This window comes from Mandrillus leucophaeus, unplaced genomic scaffold (genome assembly GCF_000951045.1).
Source record: "Mandrillus leucophaeus isolate KB7577 unplaced genomic scaffold, Mleu.le_1.0 Scaffold763, whole genome shotgun sequence".
NCBI classification, from domain to species: Eukaryota; Metazoa; Chordata; class Mammalia; order Primates; family Cercopithecidae; genus Mandrillus; species Mandrillus leucophaeus.
The window spans coordinates 1,132,305-1,155,318 of record NW_012108286.1 but is presented as its reverse complement, the minus strand read 5'-3'; the positions used below and the strand labels follow the sequence as shown (position 1 = coordinate 1,155,318).

The following is a 23,014-nucleotide window of genomic DNA, read 5'->3' as shown; positions in this document are numbered from 1 at the left end:
GTGGAAGGATCACTTGAACCCTGGAGTGGAGTGTGGCACAATCAGAGTTCCCTGCAGCCTCAACCTCCTGGGCTCAAGTGATCCTGCACCTCTGCCTCCCAAGTACCTAGGACTATAGGTGTGTGCCACTGTGCCCAGCTATTTTTTTTTTTTTTCTGTAGAGAGGGTCTCACTATGTTGCCCCAGGCTGGTCTTGAACCCCTTGGGCTCAAGCTATCCTCCTGCTGTGGCCTCTCAAAATGCTGGGATTATAGGTGTGAGCCACGGCACCTGCCACTCTTTAAAGTTTTAGGCATCCACTATAAGGGAGACTACTAAATTTACATAGCTGCTTCAGCAGTCTACTGGCTAGCGCTTGAGTGGTATGTCTGCTCTATACTTTTGCTTTTTACCTGTTACTTTATATTTAAAGTGGTTTTCTTGTGGATGTTATATATTTGGGTGTGGCTTTTTTAATCCAATCTGAAGTTTCTGCCTTTTAATTAGAAGTGCTTAGACCAGTTATACTTGATGTAATTTTGATAGGGTTAGGTTTAAATTGACCATCTTGCCATTTGTTTTTTATTTTTCCCATGTTTTGTGTTTTTTTCTTATGCTCTTTTTCCAACCCCTGGAATTAATTGTTTTTAAATTTGTCTGTTGTTTCACTCTATGCATACATAGATTATTATTTAGCAAAAGATTAAAAGATACCCTAAGAGGATTTCTGGAGCCTTTCTCTGCTTCTTTTCTGGCATTCTGTTCTGCAAGTTACAGCTGCCTTGTTCTTCCCCAACTCAAATATCTATCTCTGCCAGTCAGCTAGACTGCTACTCCCTACCTGAGCCACCTTGTTTGTGCCAAAGTCTGGGAATATACCACCATGCAACAAACTGGTAGATATACAGGATTGCCTCATTTGTTGTTCATTTCCCAGAGATACCACTCATGTGTTGCCTTTGGTCCAAGTTCTGAAAACAGTTGTTTGACATCAGTCCTATAGCTGTTCTTCATGGGCAGAAATGAAAATGCCTTTTCTACTGTCAAAACTGATTTTTTAATAGCAACTCCAATTGTAGCTATTGCTTAATATCTTTTCTCCACAAGTTTGAAAGTGTCTGTGATCATCTCTGTCACACATTGCATTCCTTGAGAAGCACTATAATGTCTAGTTTCTTATTTTAGCTTCTGATTTTCTACTATAGTATGCCAGCCAACAAAATCATTTTATCGAAAGAAAATTTTTCTTTTAAAGATAGGGTCTCACTATGTTGCCCATATTGGACTCAAACTCCTGGGCTCTAGTGATCCTCCCACCTCAGCCTCCCTGAAACAGTTTTTTAAAGGTCAGAGTGACCTTTCAGTTGCTAGGTCCAATTCTGCACTTCTGACTCCAGTGATATGGTAGGAACGTTACCGTAGAAAAACCTCCAGGTACCACAAAATAGAATGTAAAATATAAAGAATATTTTGTACAATACAGAAATCATCTGGTTAAAAAAAAATGCTCAAAATAAGAGAAAGGGAGAGGAAAGAGAAGTGTGGTGGGGCGGGGGGCAGAAGAGAAACATACTAAGAATCCAGAGAAAGAAGTGACCCATTGAAGTCTGAAGCTTTCTTATGAGTATTTTCCAATTAAACTGCATAGAAGTTTTTATTTGATATTCCTGAGAGTGACTGGAGGCAAAAACCTGGAAGATGTGAGGAATCATTTTAGAAATTCTGCATAAAGCCAAGAGTCTCCAATGGCAGGCTATAGACTTTGTGAATGGGTGAACTAGAACTCAGATCTACTGCACAGAGATGCAGAGAATTTGCCTTTCTTAGCCTTGGGCTGTGGTTGAAAAGGGAAAATAGAGTGTCTACGTAGAATTTAAAATAAGAAGTCAGGCCTCTTTGATTTTTGAAGTTTGAAATCATGCTACTCAAGTGTTTTTGTTTTTGTTTTAAAGATAAGAATTGGGTTTTAAAATAGGTTAGAACAGTAGTTCTAGATGACTGGCTCAGACAATAGACATCCTTTCTAGGGGAATAAACTCTCAACAGAAGCTTCCAAATATCCCATGAACAAAGTTTCAACAAAAATGAATTCCCAATAAGAAAAAAAAAAAAAAAATCACAGAACACACAACACTAAGGCCACATGATGAGAGTCAGTAGAAATGAACAAACAAAAACAAAACCATACACATATGTGTTAATATATGCATGCAAATGTATGAATATACAAAATAAATCTCTTAAAATGTTTGTGTGTGTGTGTGTGTGTGTGTTTATATATATATGGAAGAAATTAATAATTGGAAGTATATATATATATACACACACATACACAAACATTTTAGAGATATTGTATAAATATGTATACATATATATACACACATATACACACACATATTCCTACAAAATAACTTCAAATATTAGAATTATCCTATACAAAATGTAAAAGTAAGTAATTTTTTGAAGGAAAATACATCAGAAAATTGCTAGTACGATTAAAAAGTGTATAGACAGAGCTAAAGGAATTGAGTTGAAAGATTGAGCTCAATAAAATTACACAAAAGAGCACAGAGAGAAATAATAAATGGAAATATGAAAAAAGAATTAATAAAAATAAAGGTTAGAGGAGAAAGTCTAACTTAGGTCCCCAGAAGCTGGCTTCTGCAACCACTATTACCCTGAAGCTCTGGCAGGAAGTTTCAGATTTGATGCAAATGCCAGTAATGATAGTTATGGGGGATGCTTTTGGTGATGTTTTAGGAGGCGTGAAGCACATGGCCAGTTTTCACTTCAGGGCATTTTTGACCAATGTTTTCCTCAGAACATTTGCTGAATACTGAGGCTGCACAGAGCAGGATGCTTAAAACATAAATGGCAAAAGTCCCCTGTAAGCAGGGTGGCATTGTTCAGTATACTCTTTAAGATTAGAGGTCTGGATGACTGGGGATAATTCTATAAAATAAATATTTGGTTGAAAACCTTGAGGGGCAAATCATATGTATGAATCATACTAGGGCTGCAACCCAGATTTAACTACTCATACTCTCAGATTAAGGAGAGAAGTCTCTATTTTATCCAGCTAGTAGTGGGGAGAGAGAACCCCCACTAGAGAAAGATCACATCCTTTGGAACCTATGTGGTTTTTAAAACATACCATCTGTCATTCAATCAAAGATTAGTAGACATGGTGAAAAGAACTACATGACCAAAATTCAAAAGGAAAACAGACAATAGAGACAGATACTCAAGTGAGTCTGATACTAGATTTAGCTGGCAAAAACTTTTAAATTATTATTTAAAAGGAATGCCTTTAAATGCATTTTATTTAGAGAATGCCTAAATAATCCTGAACAGAGTGTTAGTAGAAATACGGACATTAAAGCCATTCTGATAAAACCTCAGATGGAAATGAGGAACATGTTATTGGAAACTAGAGGAAAAGTGCTCCTTGTTATAAAGTGGCAAAGAGCTTGGCTAAATTGTGTTCATATAATTCGTATGTTAAAAAAAAAAATAGAGAACAGGTAGAAGAAAACACATGATTTCACCAGATAATTAGAATTCTTTTTTAAAAAAAGAATTATATAAACATTCTCAAACTGAAAATACAACATGAAGAATTAATGCCTCACCAGATAAATTTAACTACAAATTAGGTGGAGCAGAAGATAAAATTAGTGTACTGAAAGACTAATTAATAGAAAACACTAAAATGGAAGCACAGAGATAAAGAAAAAATACAGAAAAATAGAGAAATGTATGACTAGATGAAAAAAAATCCATATGTTATTGGAGCCTAGAAAAAAGGAGAAAGAATAAGGCAGAAGTAACATTTGAAAAATAATATCCCTCAAATAAAGGTCATCTACCCATAAACTCAAGAAGTCCTGTGAACCTCCAAGAGAACAAATACATGGAAATTACATCAAGGCATATGTGATGGTTAATTTTATGTGTCAATTTGACTGGGATAAGGGATGGTCAGATAGGTAGTAAAACAGTATTTCTGTGTGTGTATGTGAAGGTATTTCCAGAGGAGATTAGCATTTGAATTTTTAGGCTAAATAAAGATTATCTTCATCAATGCAAGTGACCATGATTCAATCTGTTGAGGGGATGACTAGAACAAAAAGGTGGAGAAAGGCTGAATTTGCCATCTCTGCTCGAGCTGGTGTATCTTCTCCTGCCCTTGGACATTGGCACTCCTGGTTCTCAGGCCTTTGGAGTTGATTGGTCATTGGTCTCCTGATTTTCAAGCATTTGAACTCAGACTGGGATTTACACCATTTACACCATTAGCTCCTCTGATTCTCAGGCCTTTAGATTCTGAGTTACACTATCAGTTTTCCTGCAGATGGCAGATGATGGGACTTCTTGACCTACATAATTGCATGAGCCAATTCCTATCATAAATTTTTTTCTTTCTCTCAGTTCTGTTTTTCTGGAAAGTCATGACTAACACAGATTTTGGTACTGAGAAGTGGGAGTGCTGCTGTAATGAATGCCTGAAAATGTGGAAGTAGCTCTGGAACTGGGTAATGGATAGAGGCTGGAAGAGTTTTGAGGTGCATGCTAGAAAACACCTATATTGTTGTGACCGGATCTTTAAAAGTGATTCTAATGAGGGCTCAGACAGAAAAGAGGAGCACTTTGGAGAAAGCCTCCATCTTCTTAGAGAATGCCTAAATAATCCTGAACAGAATGTTGGTAGACATATGGATGTTAAGGCCATTCAGATAAAACCTCAGATAGAAATGAGGAACATGTTACTGGAAACTTGAGGAAAAGTAATCCTTGTTATAAAGTGGCAAAGAGCTTGGTGAAATTGTATTCATGTTCTAGTGTTTTGTGGAAGGTAGAAATCGCAAGCGATGAAATTGGTTATTTGGCTGAAAAAATCTCTTAGAAAATTGCTGAAGGACTGACCTGGTTCCTCCTTCTGACTGCTTATGATAGAAGCCAGAAGAAATGACTACAAGAGGAATTGTTAATCAAAAAGGAAGCAGAACTTAAAGATTTGGAAAAGTCTTAGCCTATTCATATTGTAAAGAAAGAAAAAGCCAGCTTTGGAGAAAACACTAAGGGTGTGGCCAAGGGGCCTTTTGATAAAGAGATTAGTATGGATCAGCCCTCTCTGCAGAAGCCAGGAGATATTCTCCAAGACAACAGAAGACAATAGAAGAATGACCCTGAAGGCAATATAGAGATAATGGAGGCTGCCCCTCCCAGCATAGGACCAGAGTGCAAAGTCCCTTGGGGCAAAGAAGTTTCAAATATGGAACCATCTGAGCCTGTGAGACCTCAGCATGCACTGCCCAATAGAACCTTACATTATGGGTTCTGCTCCCCATCACTGGCTTCTCTAAAGTGTGGCTCTGGTGGGCCTGGTATAGTGTAGGCTGTGATGGCCAACCCTGTAGGCAGCACAGGTGGTAGATTTTGGTGGCGTCTACAGTCTCTGCCAACACTTAGGGAGCCATGGCTTAGGCTATGCGTGGCAAAGCCACTGGTGCGTGATTCTAGCCTAGGAGAGCCACAGGCCCCTGGCCCCAAGTTAGCTTGAATGACAGAGGCAGAATAACCACCTGGAAGAGCCACAAACTTGGGACTCCAGCCAATAGCTGTGGAGATGGGACCATAGCCTACTGAGTCTGGAAGGCAGAGCATCAAGCAGAAGGTTATTCTGGAACCTTCAGGTTTAATGGAATTTTCCCTGTTGGGTTGGTTTGCTCAGAACCTGTCATTTCTTTCTTCTTTCCTATTCCTTTATTTTGGAATAGGAATATCTATCCTATGCCTTTCCCACCATAGTATTTTGGAAGCATATAACATGTTGGTTTTAGAGGTTCACAGTTGGAAAGCAATCTGCCTTAGGATGAATTGTATACCTTGAGTCTCACCCATATCTGATTTAGATGATATTTAGATGAGATTCTGGACTTTGGATTTTTCAGTTGAGGCTGGAATGAGTTAAGATTTTTGGGCTGCTGGGATGGAATGAAATATTCCACATGTGAGAAGGACGTGTATTTTGGGGGGCTTGAGTGCAATGCTATAGACTGAATGTGTCTCCCCCAAAACTCATATGTAGAAACCTAATTTCCAATGTGATGTTATTTGGATAGGGCCTTTGGGAAGTTATTAGGTCATGAAGTCATTAATGGAATTAGTGCCCTTATAAAAGAAACCCCAGAAAGCTCTTCCTTCCATCATGTGAGGTTACAGCCATCTATCAGTGAGAAAGTAGACCCTTGTCAGACACTAAATCTGCCAGCACTTTGATCTAGTACTTTTTAGTCCCCAGAACTGTGAGAAGTCTATTTCTATTATTTACCTAGTCTATGGTATTTTGTTATAGCAGTCTGAATGGACCAAGACAGAAATCTTATGGTAAGGCCTGCTAAAATAGTAGAGACACAGAGAAAATATTAAAAGCAGCCAGAGCAAAAAAGGCACATTACTTTCAAATGGGGGCAATAATAAAACCTATAGCTAACTAATCACCAGAAATAATGAGAACCAGAAGAATGAAAGTATCCTTAAAGTACTGGGGGAAAAAAAAAGCCAACCCAGAATTCTGTATCCACAAAAATATTAAAAATGGTAAGATGCAAATATTTCAGACAAGTAAAAACTGAGAGAATTCGGAGAATGCTATTAAAACCTACACTATGATAATAGCAAAGGGAGAATATGATCCCACATGGAAGTAGGGAATTGTACGAAGGCGCTACAAGCAGTGAGACAACATAAATATATGGGTGGTATGCATGAATGTTGATGATACAAACAATAGCAGCAGTATATTGTGGGGTCATAAATATATGTAGAATTCAAATGCCTAACAATGATAATGCAAAAACATGAGAGTAAATGGAGTTCTAATGTCCTAGTATTTTCAGGGAAATGGTAAAAGGAATAATTTGTATTATACTGTAAAGCCAACTGGCTAAGGATGCACATTGTAATCTCAATGGAAACCACTAAAATTAAGTAAAAGAATGAATAAAAATTAAGACATGGGAAACATTTAAGAAAATATTTGATTAATCTTAAAGCAAAGTAGGAATCAATGAAATATAAAACATGCATACAATATAGAAAGTGAACAAGTCCAGTTACTGGCTCTTTGAAGAGGTTAACAAACTTGATAAACTCCTAGCAGGATTCTTCAAGAATAATCTTACTTTGGTTTGACATTTTAAAACTCGGTTAATGTGGCCGGGTGGGGTGACTCACACCTGTAATCCCAGTACTTTGTGAGACTGAGGCAGGCTGGATCACTTGAGGTCAGGAGTTCGAGACGAGCCTGGCCAACTGGTGAAGCTTTGTCTCCACTAAAAATACAAAAAGTAGCTGGGCACGGTGGTGTGTGCCTGTAATCCCAGCTACTCAGGAGGCTGAGGCAGGAGAATCACTTGAATCCAGGAGGCAGAGGTTGCAGTGAGCCAAAATCCTGCCACTGCACTCTAGTCTGAGCAACAGAGCGAGACTCTGTCTCAAAAAGAAAATAAAATAAAAAATACAATCTGTTAATGCAATTTGTCACTTTAATAGAGTAAAGTCGTGTTATCATTTTATTAGGTTCAGAAAAAGCATATGATTAAATTCAATATTAACATATTCTTTTCAAGTTCTTTTGGCAAGCTAGGAATATATTCTGATAAAGAACCATACCAAAAAAAAAACCAAAAAAAACAAAAAAACCTGCAATTCATAGCATTCTTATTCTGATAAAGGCATTCCCATTTCCATCAGGAACAAAACACAAATGTCTCCCTTGATCATTTTTATTCATTAAATTGGTGAACCCATCCAGCATGGTTGGAACTCCCTAAAAATAAAACTAGTAGGATCGAAAGAAAAAAAATTACACTGTTATTATTTCCAGCTAGTATGTTTAGATAATCAAAGACTAGAAGAAGCTATATATTATTAGAAAAAGAAAGTTTATAGCAAAGTTGTAGAATACTTCAATATATAAAAGTTAATTGTATTTTTAAATCCCTTTTATGATTGAATAAATATTAAAGTTAATTAGGAATACATCTAGCAAAATATTTGTAAAACTTCTGTAGAATTGGAAAATTTTAAAGATAACCTAAATAAATGTAGAGATATGCTATTATTTATGGATGCTTTTGCTGTGATATTCTAATATGGTTTTTCCTTACAGACTTTGCCTTCAAAAGAAACATTTTTAAACACTACCCAAATGCCTTGCCTGCAATCAGCTTCAACTTGGAGTAGCTATGAACGCAATTCAGAGTCTTACCTATTAAGAGACCATGTATCAGAGTTAGATTCCTCTTTCCATTCTGTTCTATCATTGCCATCAGGTAAGCCTCCTTGTAACAACTTCTAAGTAACGATATTTTCTATACTGAAATCTAATCCTCTAGATACACAGAATCTAATATAATCTTATTTTATCAATTTTTTTCAGTAGATATTAGAACTAAGCAATGCCTTGAGAACTAAATTTGTTATAGAGGAATTAATCTAGTCACATGCACTGTTAATGTTCTATCTGTGTAAGTTGATTCTTTAATTCCTTCTAAACGAACTTGATTTACTTTGGGAAATTACTAGGTTTTTATCTTGTTAAATTTTGAGCATTTCATTGGTAACACAGCTGTGCTGTTGAAATGTTTCTGAGTAACCGTAATTCAGTGTTCTTTTTCTAATGTACTGTTATACATGGAGGTTTCCCTGCCATAAAATATTTCTCCATTTATAATCTGCATTGAATTTCTCAATGCAGAGGGAAAACTGCATACCTATAAGTATAGTCAACCTCAAGAGTATCAGTATTCTATAACTGAGTAAATGAGGCTTATACATCCTTACATCTCTAAAGTGTTTATTATTTTATTTATTTATTTATTTATTTATTTTGAGACAGGGTCTTGCTACTGTTGCCCAGGCTGGAGTACAGTGGCATGATCATAGCTCACTGCAGCCTTGACCTCCTGGGCTCAAGCAATCCTCCCACCTCAGCCTCCCAAGTAGCTGGAACTACTTGGGTGCATGACACCACACCCAGCTAATTTTTTAATTTTTTTGTAGAGATGGGGTCTCACTATATTGCCCAGGCTGGTCTTGAACTTCTAGCCTCAAGTGATCCTCCCACCTCAACCTCCCAAAAATGCTAGGATTACTCTAGGTGGTTTTCAATTTTCAGTTCTTGATTTTTGTGGAACCTTTTACACTCTTGTCTATATTGGAACTAAAGTAAATATTTAGGGGAGAAAGAAAATATCCCTCACATTGGTTATCTCAGGTTCTTCTCTTTATTAGGGGATATCTCAGCTTGGCTTTTGTTCCATTTTCCGCTTACAGTTCTAATGGTCTTTTAAATTCTCAAAATCAAGGGACTGATCCTATTTGTAAAGCTCTGTGTTTTGAACCTGTCCCCCTGCCCTGAATCTCAATTTAGTTTTTATCAGTAGTAGAGTGGCTTCTTAGCTACACCATTACCTTGATTTAAGTTTCTAACAAGAACTGTTTTAGTCTATATTTAAGGAAACCTTAATAATATGAAGAAATAATCCATATAACAATAATAATGTAGCTAATATTTAGTATTAGCACATACTGAGCCATGTATATATTAAGCACATTACATTTTCTTGTTTAATTCTCACAACTCCATGAAAATAGATATTTTTGTTCTGCTCATCTGACATATGAGAAAACTAAGCTTCATGATATTACTCATCCAAGATTACTTGGCTAATAAATGATGAGCCAGGATTTGAGGTAGTCATTCTCCAGAACCAAACTCCTCACCATTACTTTACTGCCTGTTTTCTTATTAGCAAATATATTTCTCTGATGACATAACCCTGAGAGCTGGTATAAATACTCCTTATCCTAAGACTCTTATGCCTCCCCTAATAAATAAGATTAGATTGTTTATCTACTATTTCGTTATATCCATTCCTTCTTACATTCAATAAAAATCTCAATACTTACTATATGTAAGTACTAAATAAATGCTAGGAGTATAAATACAAATAAATCCCTCAAGGTACTTGCATTCTAGTTTAAAACAACTGAAAGGTAAACTAATAAGTACAATAAAAGGCAATGAAATAGTTTTACAAAAGCTGACAGGTCACGTGTGGGTATTAAGAAAGGAATATAGACAGAACAACGACCTTTTCTTGTTAAATCATGTTTTTGCACAAATCACAAAGAACAGTGGTAGAATTGGTGATACTCTCCTTATAACATTGCTTTGGAGAAACAAATGCAACAAACTTATGTTTAGGTAATTGGAAAATATCAGAATCCTGAAATGTTTAAGGAGCATTTTAAAGAAGAATATTTAATTTTTATTCCCATTTTCATTTTGTCACCTAATTTTCATATGATCATAATACCAAGATTCAAACTCATCTTACATCTGTCCCTTGGAACAAATTCCATGATGATACTCATCAACTAATTTTTGTTTTGCATATTTTCCCACACTTGAGTATGGATCTGCCACTAAGATACATCCTTTGAAGAAGAGAGAATTTTTTTCTGTTTAAAATCCAGACCCAGCCAGGTGGGCACAGTGGTTCATGCCTGTAATCCCAACCCTTTGGGAGGCTGAGGTGGGAGGATTGCTTGAGCTCAAGAATTCAAGATCAGACTGGGAACACAGTAAGACTTTGTCTCTAAAGAAAAACATTTTTTTTAATTAGCCAGGCATGGAGGTGTGCACCCGTAGTCTCAGCTACTTGAGAGGCTGAGGTGGGAGGACTGCTTGAGCCCAGGAGGTTGAGAATGTAGTGGGCCAGAATCATGCTACTGCACTCCAGCCTGGGCAACAGAGCCAGCCCCTGTCTCAAGAATAAAACAAATAAAAAATAAAATCCAGGCCCTTCCTGGGTCTATCTTCATTTATGTATTCAAATTAAGTTTCCTTACAGTACCTTCTTTCAATAGCCAAATTTTCATTATTAACTGAGTTATAAAATATGTTTTCAAGGAAAAGTTAAGTGTCTCTTTTATTTTCATTCTTGGTTGAAAGAAAAAACCTTTAGTAAATGTGAAGCATAACTACTACATTGCTTAACTCCTCTTTGGTTGTGAGAGTACAGAATACAAACATAGTGAATTGAAAGTCTCCAAGCCTCTATTTAGAAACAAAACTAGGTTGTCAACAGGTTTTAACCTTTATAAAAGTAGATTCATTGTGATATATAATATAGTAAAATAAGGGAATGTGAACTTTGATGTTTTCATAAAAGGTTGCATCTGACTTATAGTGGTTTTCTCCCAAGAAGTTAAAAGTATGTAATTTTTTGGAAATTTCATTATTTCAAATGCAAAGTTTGTAGGGATGGGATGGGAATGGATTTAGCAGGTGTAGGTTTTCTTAAAGACTTCTTGGGTATATTTGTTTCCATTCATCTGTGAATAGTATTTATTAATATTTAGAAGTACTGTTCATCTTATGTACTATTTCAGGAAGTTCATGAAGTTGTTTCTCTGTTAGCTTTTTAATTTGTTGATTAAGTGCACCTAACCAGTAATTTCTAAAATACTGCTACCAACATGCTTGGAAAGAGTATTCTGTCAATTCTGATAGTTGTTACATTTCAAACTTTTGCTTATTTTCTTAAGCTTATGTGCTATTTACAGAAAGAAAGCAATTTTAATGTTACAATCTGTAATCCAAGTATTACAAAGAGTGGTATTTGAAAATACCTTTTTTACTTTATTTTTCCAGATGTGCCTCTTCATTTTCACTTTGAAACACTGTTAAAAAGGACTGAAATAAAAGGCAATCTTGCTGAAAATAAATTTGTAGATGAATATATCATATCTCCATCACCTGGTATGTCACATTTACAGTTCTTGTACTTTATATGCCTTTTTATGTCTTTATAGTTACTATTTTTGCATTCTAAGGAAATGAAATTTAACAAAAGAATAAATGAAAATCTTTAATTTTTAATACTCACTTTTTACAAACCATGTACACAAAAAATACAAGAACAATCTTAACATGAAATGTGCAATACCTATTGAATAATTATGAACTATTACTGATAAATATAATAAAAATTTAAATAAATATGGAAAAACAGTATTTCTGTATGGTAAGATTAATAAAGATATAAATTCTTCCTAATAGTTCATATGATTAATGTAATATAACTTGAAGTTCTCATAGAATTTGTTTAACTTAAAATAATTCTAAAGCACAATGGGAAGACTAAACAGGGGAAAATATAAAAGGAATTACTATAAAAGTTTAGAGAAAATCTAGCCAACCCACATATGGAAACATGACAAAAATCTATAATAATGTAGATTCTATTTTGCTCCTATTTAAGAAAATAGATCAATGAAATAAACTCTATAGTTGATTATATATGAGGGAAGAATTTTTTATCAGTGGGAAAGTGGAACATTTCCCATGGAGAAAATATTACTGTTAGTCTTTCCCAGTAGAATTCTTTTACATACTCATTTAATGCTATTAATCAGAATAACTTCTAGTTAATTCCAAGAATTGTACATAAAACGTTAAAACTACAAAATAAAACTTGAGGAAATTATAACGAAATGTTTATGAGTTCTATGAATGTGGGTGAATTCTATGCTTGGAAGCAATTAGAAGAAGAAAGAAAACAACATATTTTGATTAACCACAAAGTTAAAATCTAAATATCAGAAAAGTCTTATAAATTTAATATAAATTATTTCTATATGAAATAATCTACCTCAAAAACTCAAGTGAAATGAATACCTGTTAGAACTGGGGTATTATAAAATAAATTTATAAAAATAACAGCTTTTATAAGTACCAATAGTAACTAGATAGCCTATGTAAAGGAATAAAATATGTTAGACACATTGACAATGAAAATATAAAGTATTTTCCATCAAACTTAACAAGTACCTACATGAGGACTACTTCAAAAGTTTAGTGAGAAACATGAGGACATTCCTAGATGGAGAGAAATATCCTCTTCCTGTCAGAAGACAGTATCATAACTGAAGTTGTCAATTTTCCCTAAATTAATCTACAAGTAGAATATAATCCTAATCAGAATCAGAGGTATTATTGGAACAAATTTATTCTGAAGTTTATCTCAGACAGAAAATGTTGAATAAATTTTTAGAAGATTAATAGCAGGACTATGAAGTTATAATCATGAAAACATGGTTCTGATAGAAGGCAGATCAAGGGAGCTTAAAAAAATTCCAGAGACAGAAGTTGGTATTTCCTACTATGTTGAAAAAATGACTTAGTCAATAAAGAATAATGACAACAACAAATTCTTATGAAGCATTATTTATAGGTCAGCACTGGTTGAAGAGCTTTATATTACTTATTTAAGTCTGTATAACTCTGTGAGGTAGGTATTATTATTCTCCTTGACTAATCTTCCCCAAATTACAGTTGAGTAATAGAAGAGCCAGAATTCAAACCCAAGCAGTCTGGCTTGGAGCTATGCTCTATATAACCAAGTTTCCTTTGTAATCAAAGGCATTAAATAACGACTCTTTGGAAGAATTAAAAAGTGAGATCATTAACTCACAAAGTGCTTTAAAACAAATTTAAGTTGGATGAACATTAAAATACATTTCAGATGGATTAAAACGTTCAATGTTAAAAATGAATGTCTTAAAAGAATAACAAGAAAAAGTGTACTTGATGATAATCAAAATAATAATATTAACTGAGCTTATAGTCAGACACTATGCGAAAGTTTACTACTTTTGCCTGTAATATTAATGATTTTAAACATAATCATCAAGTTTGCACAACTATAGTAAAAATAGCGCTCTCAAATATCTTGGATATTAAGAATTGATACAAGCCTTTTGGGGAACTCTGCGAAATGCATTACAAGGCCTTTAAACTATGTATTTTTTTATAAGTTCAGTGTGGCTTAAAAACTCCCTTGTTTACTTTTGTACCTATTCCCCATAAATGTTTACTGACTGTTAACCCTATGTTCTGACCCAATTATTCCATTTCCAAGAATCTAGTCTAATCCTAAATATGAAACCTTTATTCACAACTATATTCATCTTATCATGTTTTTGTGATAATGAAAAATTAGCGACAACTTGAAGAGCACAATAGGGATATGGTTAAATATACTACAGTGGAATATACAGCCTTAAAAAATATCTTAAAAGTTCATATAAAGATGGAAACATACTCATCAAAGAATGTTGTGATATAAAAGGATGAAAATATTTTACTTGTGTGTCTGGTACAATTATAGCCATGTAGAAATATTTATTCTTATATCAACCAAATGCAATGTGTGGACCTTATTGAGACTGATTTGAATAAACCTGCTGTTTATATACACACACATAATTTTTGAAACGAGAAATTTGAACATGGACTAGCTGTTAGATATTAATGAATTATTGTTAATTTTGCTACTTGTAATAATGCATTGTGGTTACATAAACCCAGATGCACTTTTTCAGTTTGTTAGAGATTGACACTAACATATATGCAGATGAAAAGATATGTCTGGGATTTGCTTTTGAATATTCTAGCAAAAATGTTGGTGGGAGAGATGAAATAAGATTCGTTGTAAGTTGTTCACTGCTGAGACTGACGGATAGGTATATGGGAGTTCATTATTCTAGTCTCCTTTTGTGTTTATCTGAAATTTTTCCACAGCAAAAATTAAAGAGAAAAAAGATGAAGGCACCAAGGATGAAAAACAATTATCTATGCTAAGGGGAAAAAGCCCAAAATACAGAAAAATATAAGTAATATGTGCAGTTACCTTTTAATGATGCGAGTTCACTTGTTGGAATCTGTCCTAAGACTAGATTTTTTTCAAAAGGGAAAAAAATGTATCCATGAAGATGATTATTTTAAGAATGTCTTTAATAGCATTATCATTATGTTGATAAGTATCATGGTCAACAGCTAGGAAATAGCTAAAGAACATTGTTTCTAATCAGAGGAATGTTATACAGCCATCTGAAAAAATAAGAGTTGTGATAAAAGTATAAGTATACATTTAATTAAAATTATTTCATATTTGATATATGAAATATAAAACGTATTATTGACTGAAAGAGTAGGCAAATATGAAAATATATGCTATTAGAGATTAATTATGTTTCTTTTAATGTTGTTCTACTATTTGATTTAAAAAAATAAGGCAGGTTGGGCGCGGTGGCCTACACCTGTAATCCCAGCACTTAGGGAGGCTGAGGCAGGAGGATCACTTGGGCCCAGAGTTCAAGACCAGCCTGGGAAATATAGTGAAACCCTATCTCCACAAAAAATACAAAAATTAGCTGGGCATGGTGGTGTACACCTGTGGTCCTAGCTACTTGGGAGGCTGAGGCAGGAGGATGACTCAAGCCTGGGAGGTTGAGGCTCCCACTGAGCCATAATTACACCACTGCACCCCAGGATAGGTGACAAAGTGAGACCCTGTTTCTAAAAAAATAAAAAACAAAAAATAAGGCAGTTAAACGTGTTAGGCACACAATTAAGGGGAATGCATGAATAATGTAATGAGAAATTTCATCCTATATATCTGTCTTAAATAGCTGGTCATTAATTTTTCTTTTGCTGTTAGTGATTAGAGTTCAGAATTTATTAAGCACTTAGTGCCAGGCACACTATTAAGTGCTGAAGAATCAAAGGTGAATTACAGGAAGTCAAAGTTGTAATGGAGGAAGACACAAATAACTGTTATATAGTATAACGGGGATAAACACATTTGAAGGCTGAGTGTGGTGGCTCATGCTTGTAATCCCAGCACTTTGGGAGGCTGAGGTAGGGGGATTGCTTGAGCCCAGGAGTTCAAGACCAGCCTGGGCAACATGGCATGGTGGTGCATGCCTGTAGTACCAGTGACTTAGGAGGCTGAGGCAGGATTGCTTGAGCCTAGGAGCTCGAGGCTGCAATGAGCAATGATCGCACCACTGCACTCCAGCTTGGGTGACAGAGTGAGACTCTATCTTAAAAAGAAATTATATAAGATATAAATAAGAAGGAGTATGTAACTCTGCTTAGAAGGCAGAAAAAGAGAGGTTAAGGGAGATGAGAAATGGGCAAGGAGAGGAACTCTAGAAAGATGGTGATGCCAAGTGCAGCTTCAACTACTGAATTGGAATTTACAGAGAAAGAAGGATGAAGTGTTCCAGATTAGTGCTTCTCAAACTTTAAAATGTAAACAAGTTACTTTGGGGATATTGTTAGAATGCAGATTCTGATTTAATAAATCTGGAATGGGACCTGAAATTCTGCATTTCTAACGAGGTCCCAAGTGATTCGGATGCTGTTGGCCCATATTGAGTAACAAGTCTTTAAAGAACAAAAACAAACATATGTCTTGTCATGGAGAAATGACACAGTATGATATATTCAAATATCTATAAATAAGGACAGGTGCAGTGGCTCACGCCTGTAATCCTACCACTTTGGGAGGCTGAGGCGGGTGGATCACCTGAGATCAGGAGTTTAAGACCAGCCTGGGCAACATGGTGAAACCCCATCTGTACTAAAATACAAAGACTGGCCAAGGGTGGTGGTGCACGCCTGTGGTCCCAGCTACTTGGGAGGCTGAGGCATAAGAATCACTTGAACCCAGGAGGCGGAGGTGCAGTGAGCTGAGATGGCACCATTGCACTCCGGCCTGGGCAACAGAGCAAGACTTCATCTCAAAACAAACAACAACAAATATCTATAAATAACTTGGCATTCCGGTAGGGCAAATTGCGTGAAGGCAGTAGACAGATCTTTGCTTGGATTTATCCTGTATGGTCCATTAGATTTGGCAGTTTACAATGGAATTGCTGATTTCAGGCAACAAGCAGAGAAAAGCCAAACTGTAGTGGGATGAAAAGTGAATGATGACTAGTTTAATCATGATGACTAGTTTAATCATGAGGAATACCAGACAAAACCAATTTAAGAGTTTATACTTATCAAAATATTCAAAGTTATTAAAGTTATGGAAGACAGTAGAACTGTTTCAGATATGACCTTAATGAGATCTGACAATTGCAATGCCATCTGCAATGAATAGTTGAAATTATCTGTAAATAACATTATAGAGATATTGGTGAAATCTGAATAAAGTCTATAGATTAGCTAATGGCACTGAACTGCATGGCTACATAAGAGAATGTCCTTTGTTTTCAGAAATACATTGATGTTTTTAGGGCTAAAGGGGCATCATGTCAGCAACTAAATTTCATTTGTGGTCTGAAAGGAGGAGGTAAAGCAAATGTGATACGATGTTAACATTTGGGGGATTTCAGAAAAGGGTCTACAGAAATTTGTTCTATTTCAAGTTTTCTGTAATTCTGAAATTATGTCTCAGGTAGATGGAAGAGGAGGAACAATAGCACCATAACCCACACAAGCAAGCCAGAAACATAAAGCTCAGTTTTTGTCACCTACACTTCCTCCTGTCTAAACCAATTGCCAAGTTGTCAATATATGATCTTATGTGTTTCCTTTCTTGCCTTCGACTACTCTCACAGTCCACCATGATCTCTTACCTATACTTCTGAAATAGACTTTTAATCCATGTTTCCCCTTTAATCACTGTAGGCAGTGATCTCTTCAAAATGCAAATCTAATGTCACACCTGCTCCCCACACCATCCCGTTAAAACATTCGAGAAGGAATATTCTTAACACCTTAAAGCCCTATCTACATAGGCTGGCCCCTCCCTCATGATTCTTTCTCACCATGCTTCCTTACTCTACACTACATAGCTGTTCAGTTCCCAAACTTGTCCTGTTCCCTTGGGCCATTGTACATGCTATTCTCCTCCTTCCCCTAGCTATCAGCTATTTCTGTTGATATTTAGAATCTATGACTTCATCTGGGGAAGCCTTTCCCAGAGCTCTTACTAGTACTCTTATACATTCTCAGTAACATCATGTAGTTTCACAACTGAAATGCGTATTCTTCTATCACGTTACGATTGCATTCCTTGAAATAACACCTGTAAACTACAAGGGCTGCTACAAATCCTAGTTTTGCTTACCTAGGGTTTAGAATAGTGCTTGCCATGTAATTGGATCTCTGTAAAGTTGTTGGATGAATAAAAGGGAAGGAAGTAAAGACAGGATATATGAGAAATGCTATCAAAGTGTGATCTTAGGATGAACTCTACGAGAGGATTGGGAGAGCAAGAACTGAAAGGCTGGGAGGTTTATCAATAGAACAGGTGAAGAGGATGTGTAGAATTGTCATACATTTCCTACTATTTCAAGGGTCCATGAAAACCTTACAAGACAATAACGAATTAGAAGGAAAATGATAAATGTGAAGAAAACATTTGAATAAAATTTAATTTAAAAATCAACTTCTGTGAAAGTTAAGATTCTTTCACAAAGTTTGATGTTTTCAGAAGAGTGGAAAATTGCTTGTAGAAAATAAGAGAAACGTTAATTGTCTACAGTTTGCTTAAATGCTACAGCAAAATGTTATTAAAAGAATGGACACTTTTAATACCTATATACGTTTTAACATATACATTTTAAAATCCACCTCTCACAATTCTAGTTACCATTTTAGTAAGTTTAGATTACTCCTGCCATGCTGTTTTTTGTATTAATAACTTTCAGGGTATCATCATCTGTGATGCACTTATGATTTAATTTTCATTTGCTGTTTGACATTCAGGTGCATTGTTGAAATCTTAGGGTTTAATATTGATTCTGGAAAACACTTCAACTATCTTCAACTATTCCCTCCTTTTCATTCTCTCTAGTCTCATCTGTTACCCCATTCTGGTCTTTTTCTCTCCATATTTTCTATCACTCTATTCCATCAAGATATGGAATTCCTCTTCCAGACCTTGATTTTGATTTTCAGCTGTTTCCATTGTTACTTAGCCTAGTGATGATTTTAACATTTGGACAATTGTATTTTCTATTTCTGACACTTCTCCAGAGGGCCTCTTACCTGTTTCTCTTGGCAATATTAACTGTTAAAAGAGTTGCTAATATGTATTCCATGAATGCTCCATTATTTCTTGAGATGGTTCTCCACTTGTGGTTTGTACCTGTTTTTTGATTTAGTGTTGGTATTCAGATTTTTGGAGTTTTCTATGCTCATCATTGAAGCTGTGATACTCAGTTAAAACTGTTCTACCACTGCTGTTTATGGGACACTTCTGATGGGAAGGGAATTTATACTACATTTGAAATTTTCACACTAATTTGGGGATGGGCCGGACATTTCAAAGCGGGGCACTTTGGCATTGCCTTCTCTCTCCAACCATTCATTTATCTGCCTAAAGCTGATTTTGTTAGTCTGACTGAGATATTGACATATGCAGTCAATATCCAGATAGTTGTCCTGCTTCCAATTTTCCTTTCTTGTGGGTCTAGACCACCTTTGGTGGCATCGCACCTCCTTGTGGCAGTACTTCACTGTGTGCTTCTGCTCTGGGTTTCCTCTTCAAATTCCACATAGTATTAGTCTTTCAGAGATTCCTCAGAAATTCTGCCTTATAAGTTCCACTTTTTGCTTGCAAATATGGATTTATATGTGCATATCTGTGCATGTACCTATGTAAAAAGTATTTGTCTATCATATTTAGGGTCATTTGCCATCTTGAAACCAGACGCTCCTTGTCAGCTGGTAGGCCATGCCCTTTATTTCAATAGTGTGAGTTTGGCACTTCAGCTTACATATTTCTTTTTCCACTCCTTTCCACATCTCCAAACCTTTCAAAAAAGGAAGCCAATTTGGTTATTAGACCAAGGCTGGAAATAAGGGGGTTCAGATATACAATCATGGTAACGCTAACATTTACTGAACACTTATCACGTCAGATGTTTTTACTTACTGCTACAGGAATAAACTCAAGTAATCATTATAAACCCAAGGTCGCTATTATCCCTATTTTACAGATGATGCAACTAAGGCATCAGAGATGTTAAATGATTCAGGTTCTTGCTCTAGTCTCACCATGTTGAATCTTACTTGGTCCCAAATGATTTCCAGATTTAGGGTAAGCAAGAACTTAAAGATTCTGATGATCGCCAGGATTTATGTATCTGAGCCAATCCTCACTCTATGAAGTTTCTGTAATTTGGAAGACTTTGAGAACAGATCATCTTCCCTTTTCATTCCCCTCAAAAAAAATGAAGAAAATACAAGAAACTGGAAATTCCTGGGGATGTTTTTAGTTGGAGTTGTCTGTCTTGGTATTTAAGGTTATATTTATCTGTAATTTTGAAATGGTATCTTAAAATTCTGCAGTTACAAATAAAAACAGATTAACATGTTCACTGTGTTAAGGAACTAAAACTTAAAATTTCCTTTTCATTTGTTTTAGTACATAGTACTTCTCTGAATCAATGGAGAAATGGATATTCACCTATACGTAAGCCTGAAATAAGGTCAGAATCTTCTGCACAACTGTTACAGGGAAGAAAGAAAAGACATTTGAGTGAAACAGCATTAGGTAGGTTAAAGTGAGGATATAAGCAGTAGTGATGTTAAAAATAAAAAATTCTGATTTTAAAATAACCTGTCTCATGGGAGTTTATAATCCAGAACAGCCACTAATTACACAAAACATCTATGACTCTACAAACATGAAACAGCATATTCGTAGTTAATTTAGAATTATTTGTGGACTGGTATCTACCTACTTTATGGCAATTATTTCCCTCCTATGTTCCCTGACTAGTTGTCTTCTACCAATCACTCCCTGGATGGGATTTAATCTTCAAAGTTGTGTTTTAGGCTCAAAATAGGCTAGTGTAAAGTTGCCTTATAGAAACTGTTAACCATTTATGGTACCTACTGTGGAGATGCTGATGCACTGCAGATTCCTCAGGATTTTGAGAAAGTGAACAAGCTTCAAGTGAAATGCTAAACTACCCTGTTCAATTCTCCTTACAAGCCTATAGAGTTCCAAGATGATCAAGAGAAAGCTTTGGAAACTAGAACTCTTCTAGTAATATAAAGGGATTTATTTTGGAGATTTGGGACAAGATAGTTGCCACAGTTATTGCAAATGATAAAAAATAAAAATTAACTGGCAAGATAAATTAGAAACTACACCCAAGATGTATTAATTATACAGAATGGATTTAATCTGTTTATCTCTGGTGTCTTCAGATATCCCACGATAAAAGACCTACCTAGTCACTACCTGATAACTATCTGATCAGCTACATTGTAGCAAAAAGTGAACAAATTCCCACACATGTTCAGAGCTGGTTTCATTAGGCTCTTTAGTGTCTCACTCTAAGAACAACCAAGTCTTCACCTAGCTTTTGAGGAACTTTCATATATGCATACCAAAACATAACTAAGCTTTAAAAAAAAAATCTAATAAGATGCAATATGAAGTATACACTTCCTAAGGTATAAAATGTTTCTCTTAAATTGACTGATACTTTAGCTCTAACTTCAAGTTTGATGTGCATACAGGAATAAAACAAAGAAATGTCATACTACACAGAAATAACTAGATAATTCCAAAAGGATAGGACATCTGGTCCAGCCTGTCAAGTCAATGTAATGAAAAATGATTTATTCTAGACTATAAGAAACCTACGAGACAATGGCCAATTTTAACATGTAGATCCTTATCTGAAGAAACTAGCTATAAAGGACGTTTTTAACAAATGGAGAAATGTAAATATGGACTAGGTATTAGATTTTATATTATACAGGAAAATATTCTCATTTTAAAAGATCTGTACTAAAATAAGGGCAGTACGTAAATGCATACATATATATATTTACTGTATACACACACACAACAGGGAACCAAAACAGGGAAAAAAAGGAACTTGGAAGAAATACAGAAAATACTAATAGAAGTAAACTTCTAATCAATATCCTGAGAGAAATGAGAAATTTCATCTATGAAACAAGAACAGGATGCTATTTAAAAAAAAGAGTACTAGAGAACAAGTACTTTTGGAAATATGTATTTTAATAGCAGCATTTTTTAAAAAAATTCAGAGTGTTCAGAAGACCAAGGACAGACACCTCACAGAAATTAGAATAAAAAGTCAAATATGAAAAATGAGACTAGATAAGAAAACTAAGATAGTTCTGGTGGTTCAACCACAAATAGGAGTCACAGGAAACAAGAATAAAGGAATGAGATGAAGGATTATTCAGGGAACAATATGAAATATATTGGATAAAAACTGCCAAAACCCCAGAAAATGGAGATAACTTATGGCATGACTGTAAGACTCCTCTTTTTTCATTTCCTTTTTTGTTTTCTAATATACGAATTAAAAAAAAAAAAAAACAAAAACAAAAAAGGAATCAATCACCTGTCATCTAATTAGGAAAGTAATTCTAATGATACCTATTAGTCATGTTTAATGTGTGATATTCAATGGCTCTTTCCACGGCAGGAGAAAGAATTAAACTTGAAGAATCTGATTTTCAACACACAGAATCAGGATCCCATAGCAATTTTACAGCTGTTTCTAATGTCAACGTTTTATCAAGAATCCAGAATTCATCATCACGAGTAGGTTTTTCTCTATGTTGAACTCTAAAATGGCTTTAAAAATAAAAACACCTGATTTTGAAAATAATTTGTATTTTGCTAATCTATAACAGGCTTATTTACTAGCACATATTAATAGACATTTATAACTATCTTGTTAGAAAACAATAAATTTGATTTATACAACTTATTTTTAACTATGAAGCTAAAAGTTCATTAATATTTGGTTATAGCTTCTTTTTCGGTGTTAAAAATTTAGATTATCATGATCATCTCTATTCCTTAACATATGAAGCTAAATAAAATCTTACTAATGAGAATTCAGGACTTGTCTTGTTCTTATCCTGCTTTTTTGGTTATCTGGCCAGGGTACAGAGAGGTCAAAAGGTGGCAGTGTTTAGAAATGAACAGTCTGAAGCTCAGGAACCAGGAACGCACAAATGAAGAGTATACTGAAGGGCTGACCAAAAATATTTCACTGCCTTTCCTAATAAAAAGTGGGTTACTGATCATTTCATTGACATTTAGGGTGATGTATGTTAGTCTTTTCTGATAAAGAGTTTTGCATTTAAGAC

General features: G+C 35.1%; 1 protein-coding gene across 1 annotated transcript in view; it reads left to right on the top strand.

The window, feature by feature from the left end:
* The window catches only part of KANSL1L (KAT8 regulatory NSL complex subunit 1-like), a 139,660-nt gene that overhangs the window by 108,507 nt on the left and 8,139 nt on the right, over nt 1–23,014 (top strand). The window contains exons 7-10 of the mRNA XM_011966531.1: nt 8,156–8,318; nt 11,708–11,815; nt 20,289–20,417; nt 22,342–22,460. Coding sequence (XP_011821921.1) covers nt 8,156–8,318; nt 11,708–11,815; nt 20,289–20,417; nt 22,342–22,460 — 519 coding nt within the window. The remainder of the gene's footprint in view (nt 1–8,155; nt 8,319–11,707; nt 11,816–20,288; nt 20,418–22,341; nt 22,461–23,014) is intronic.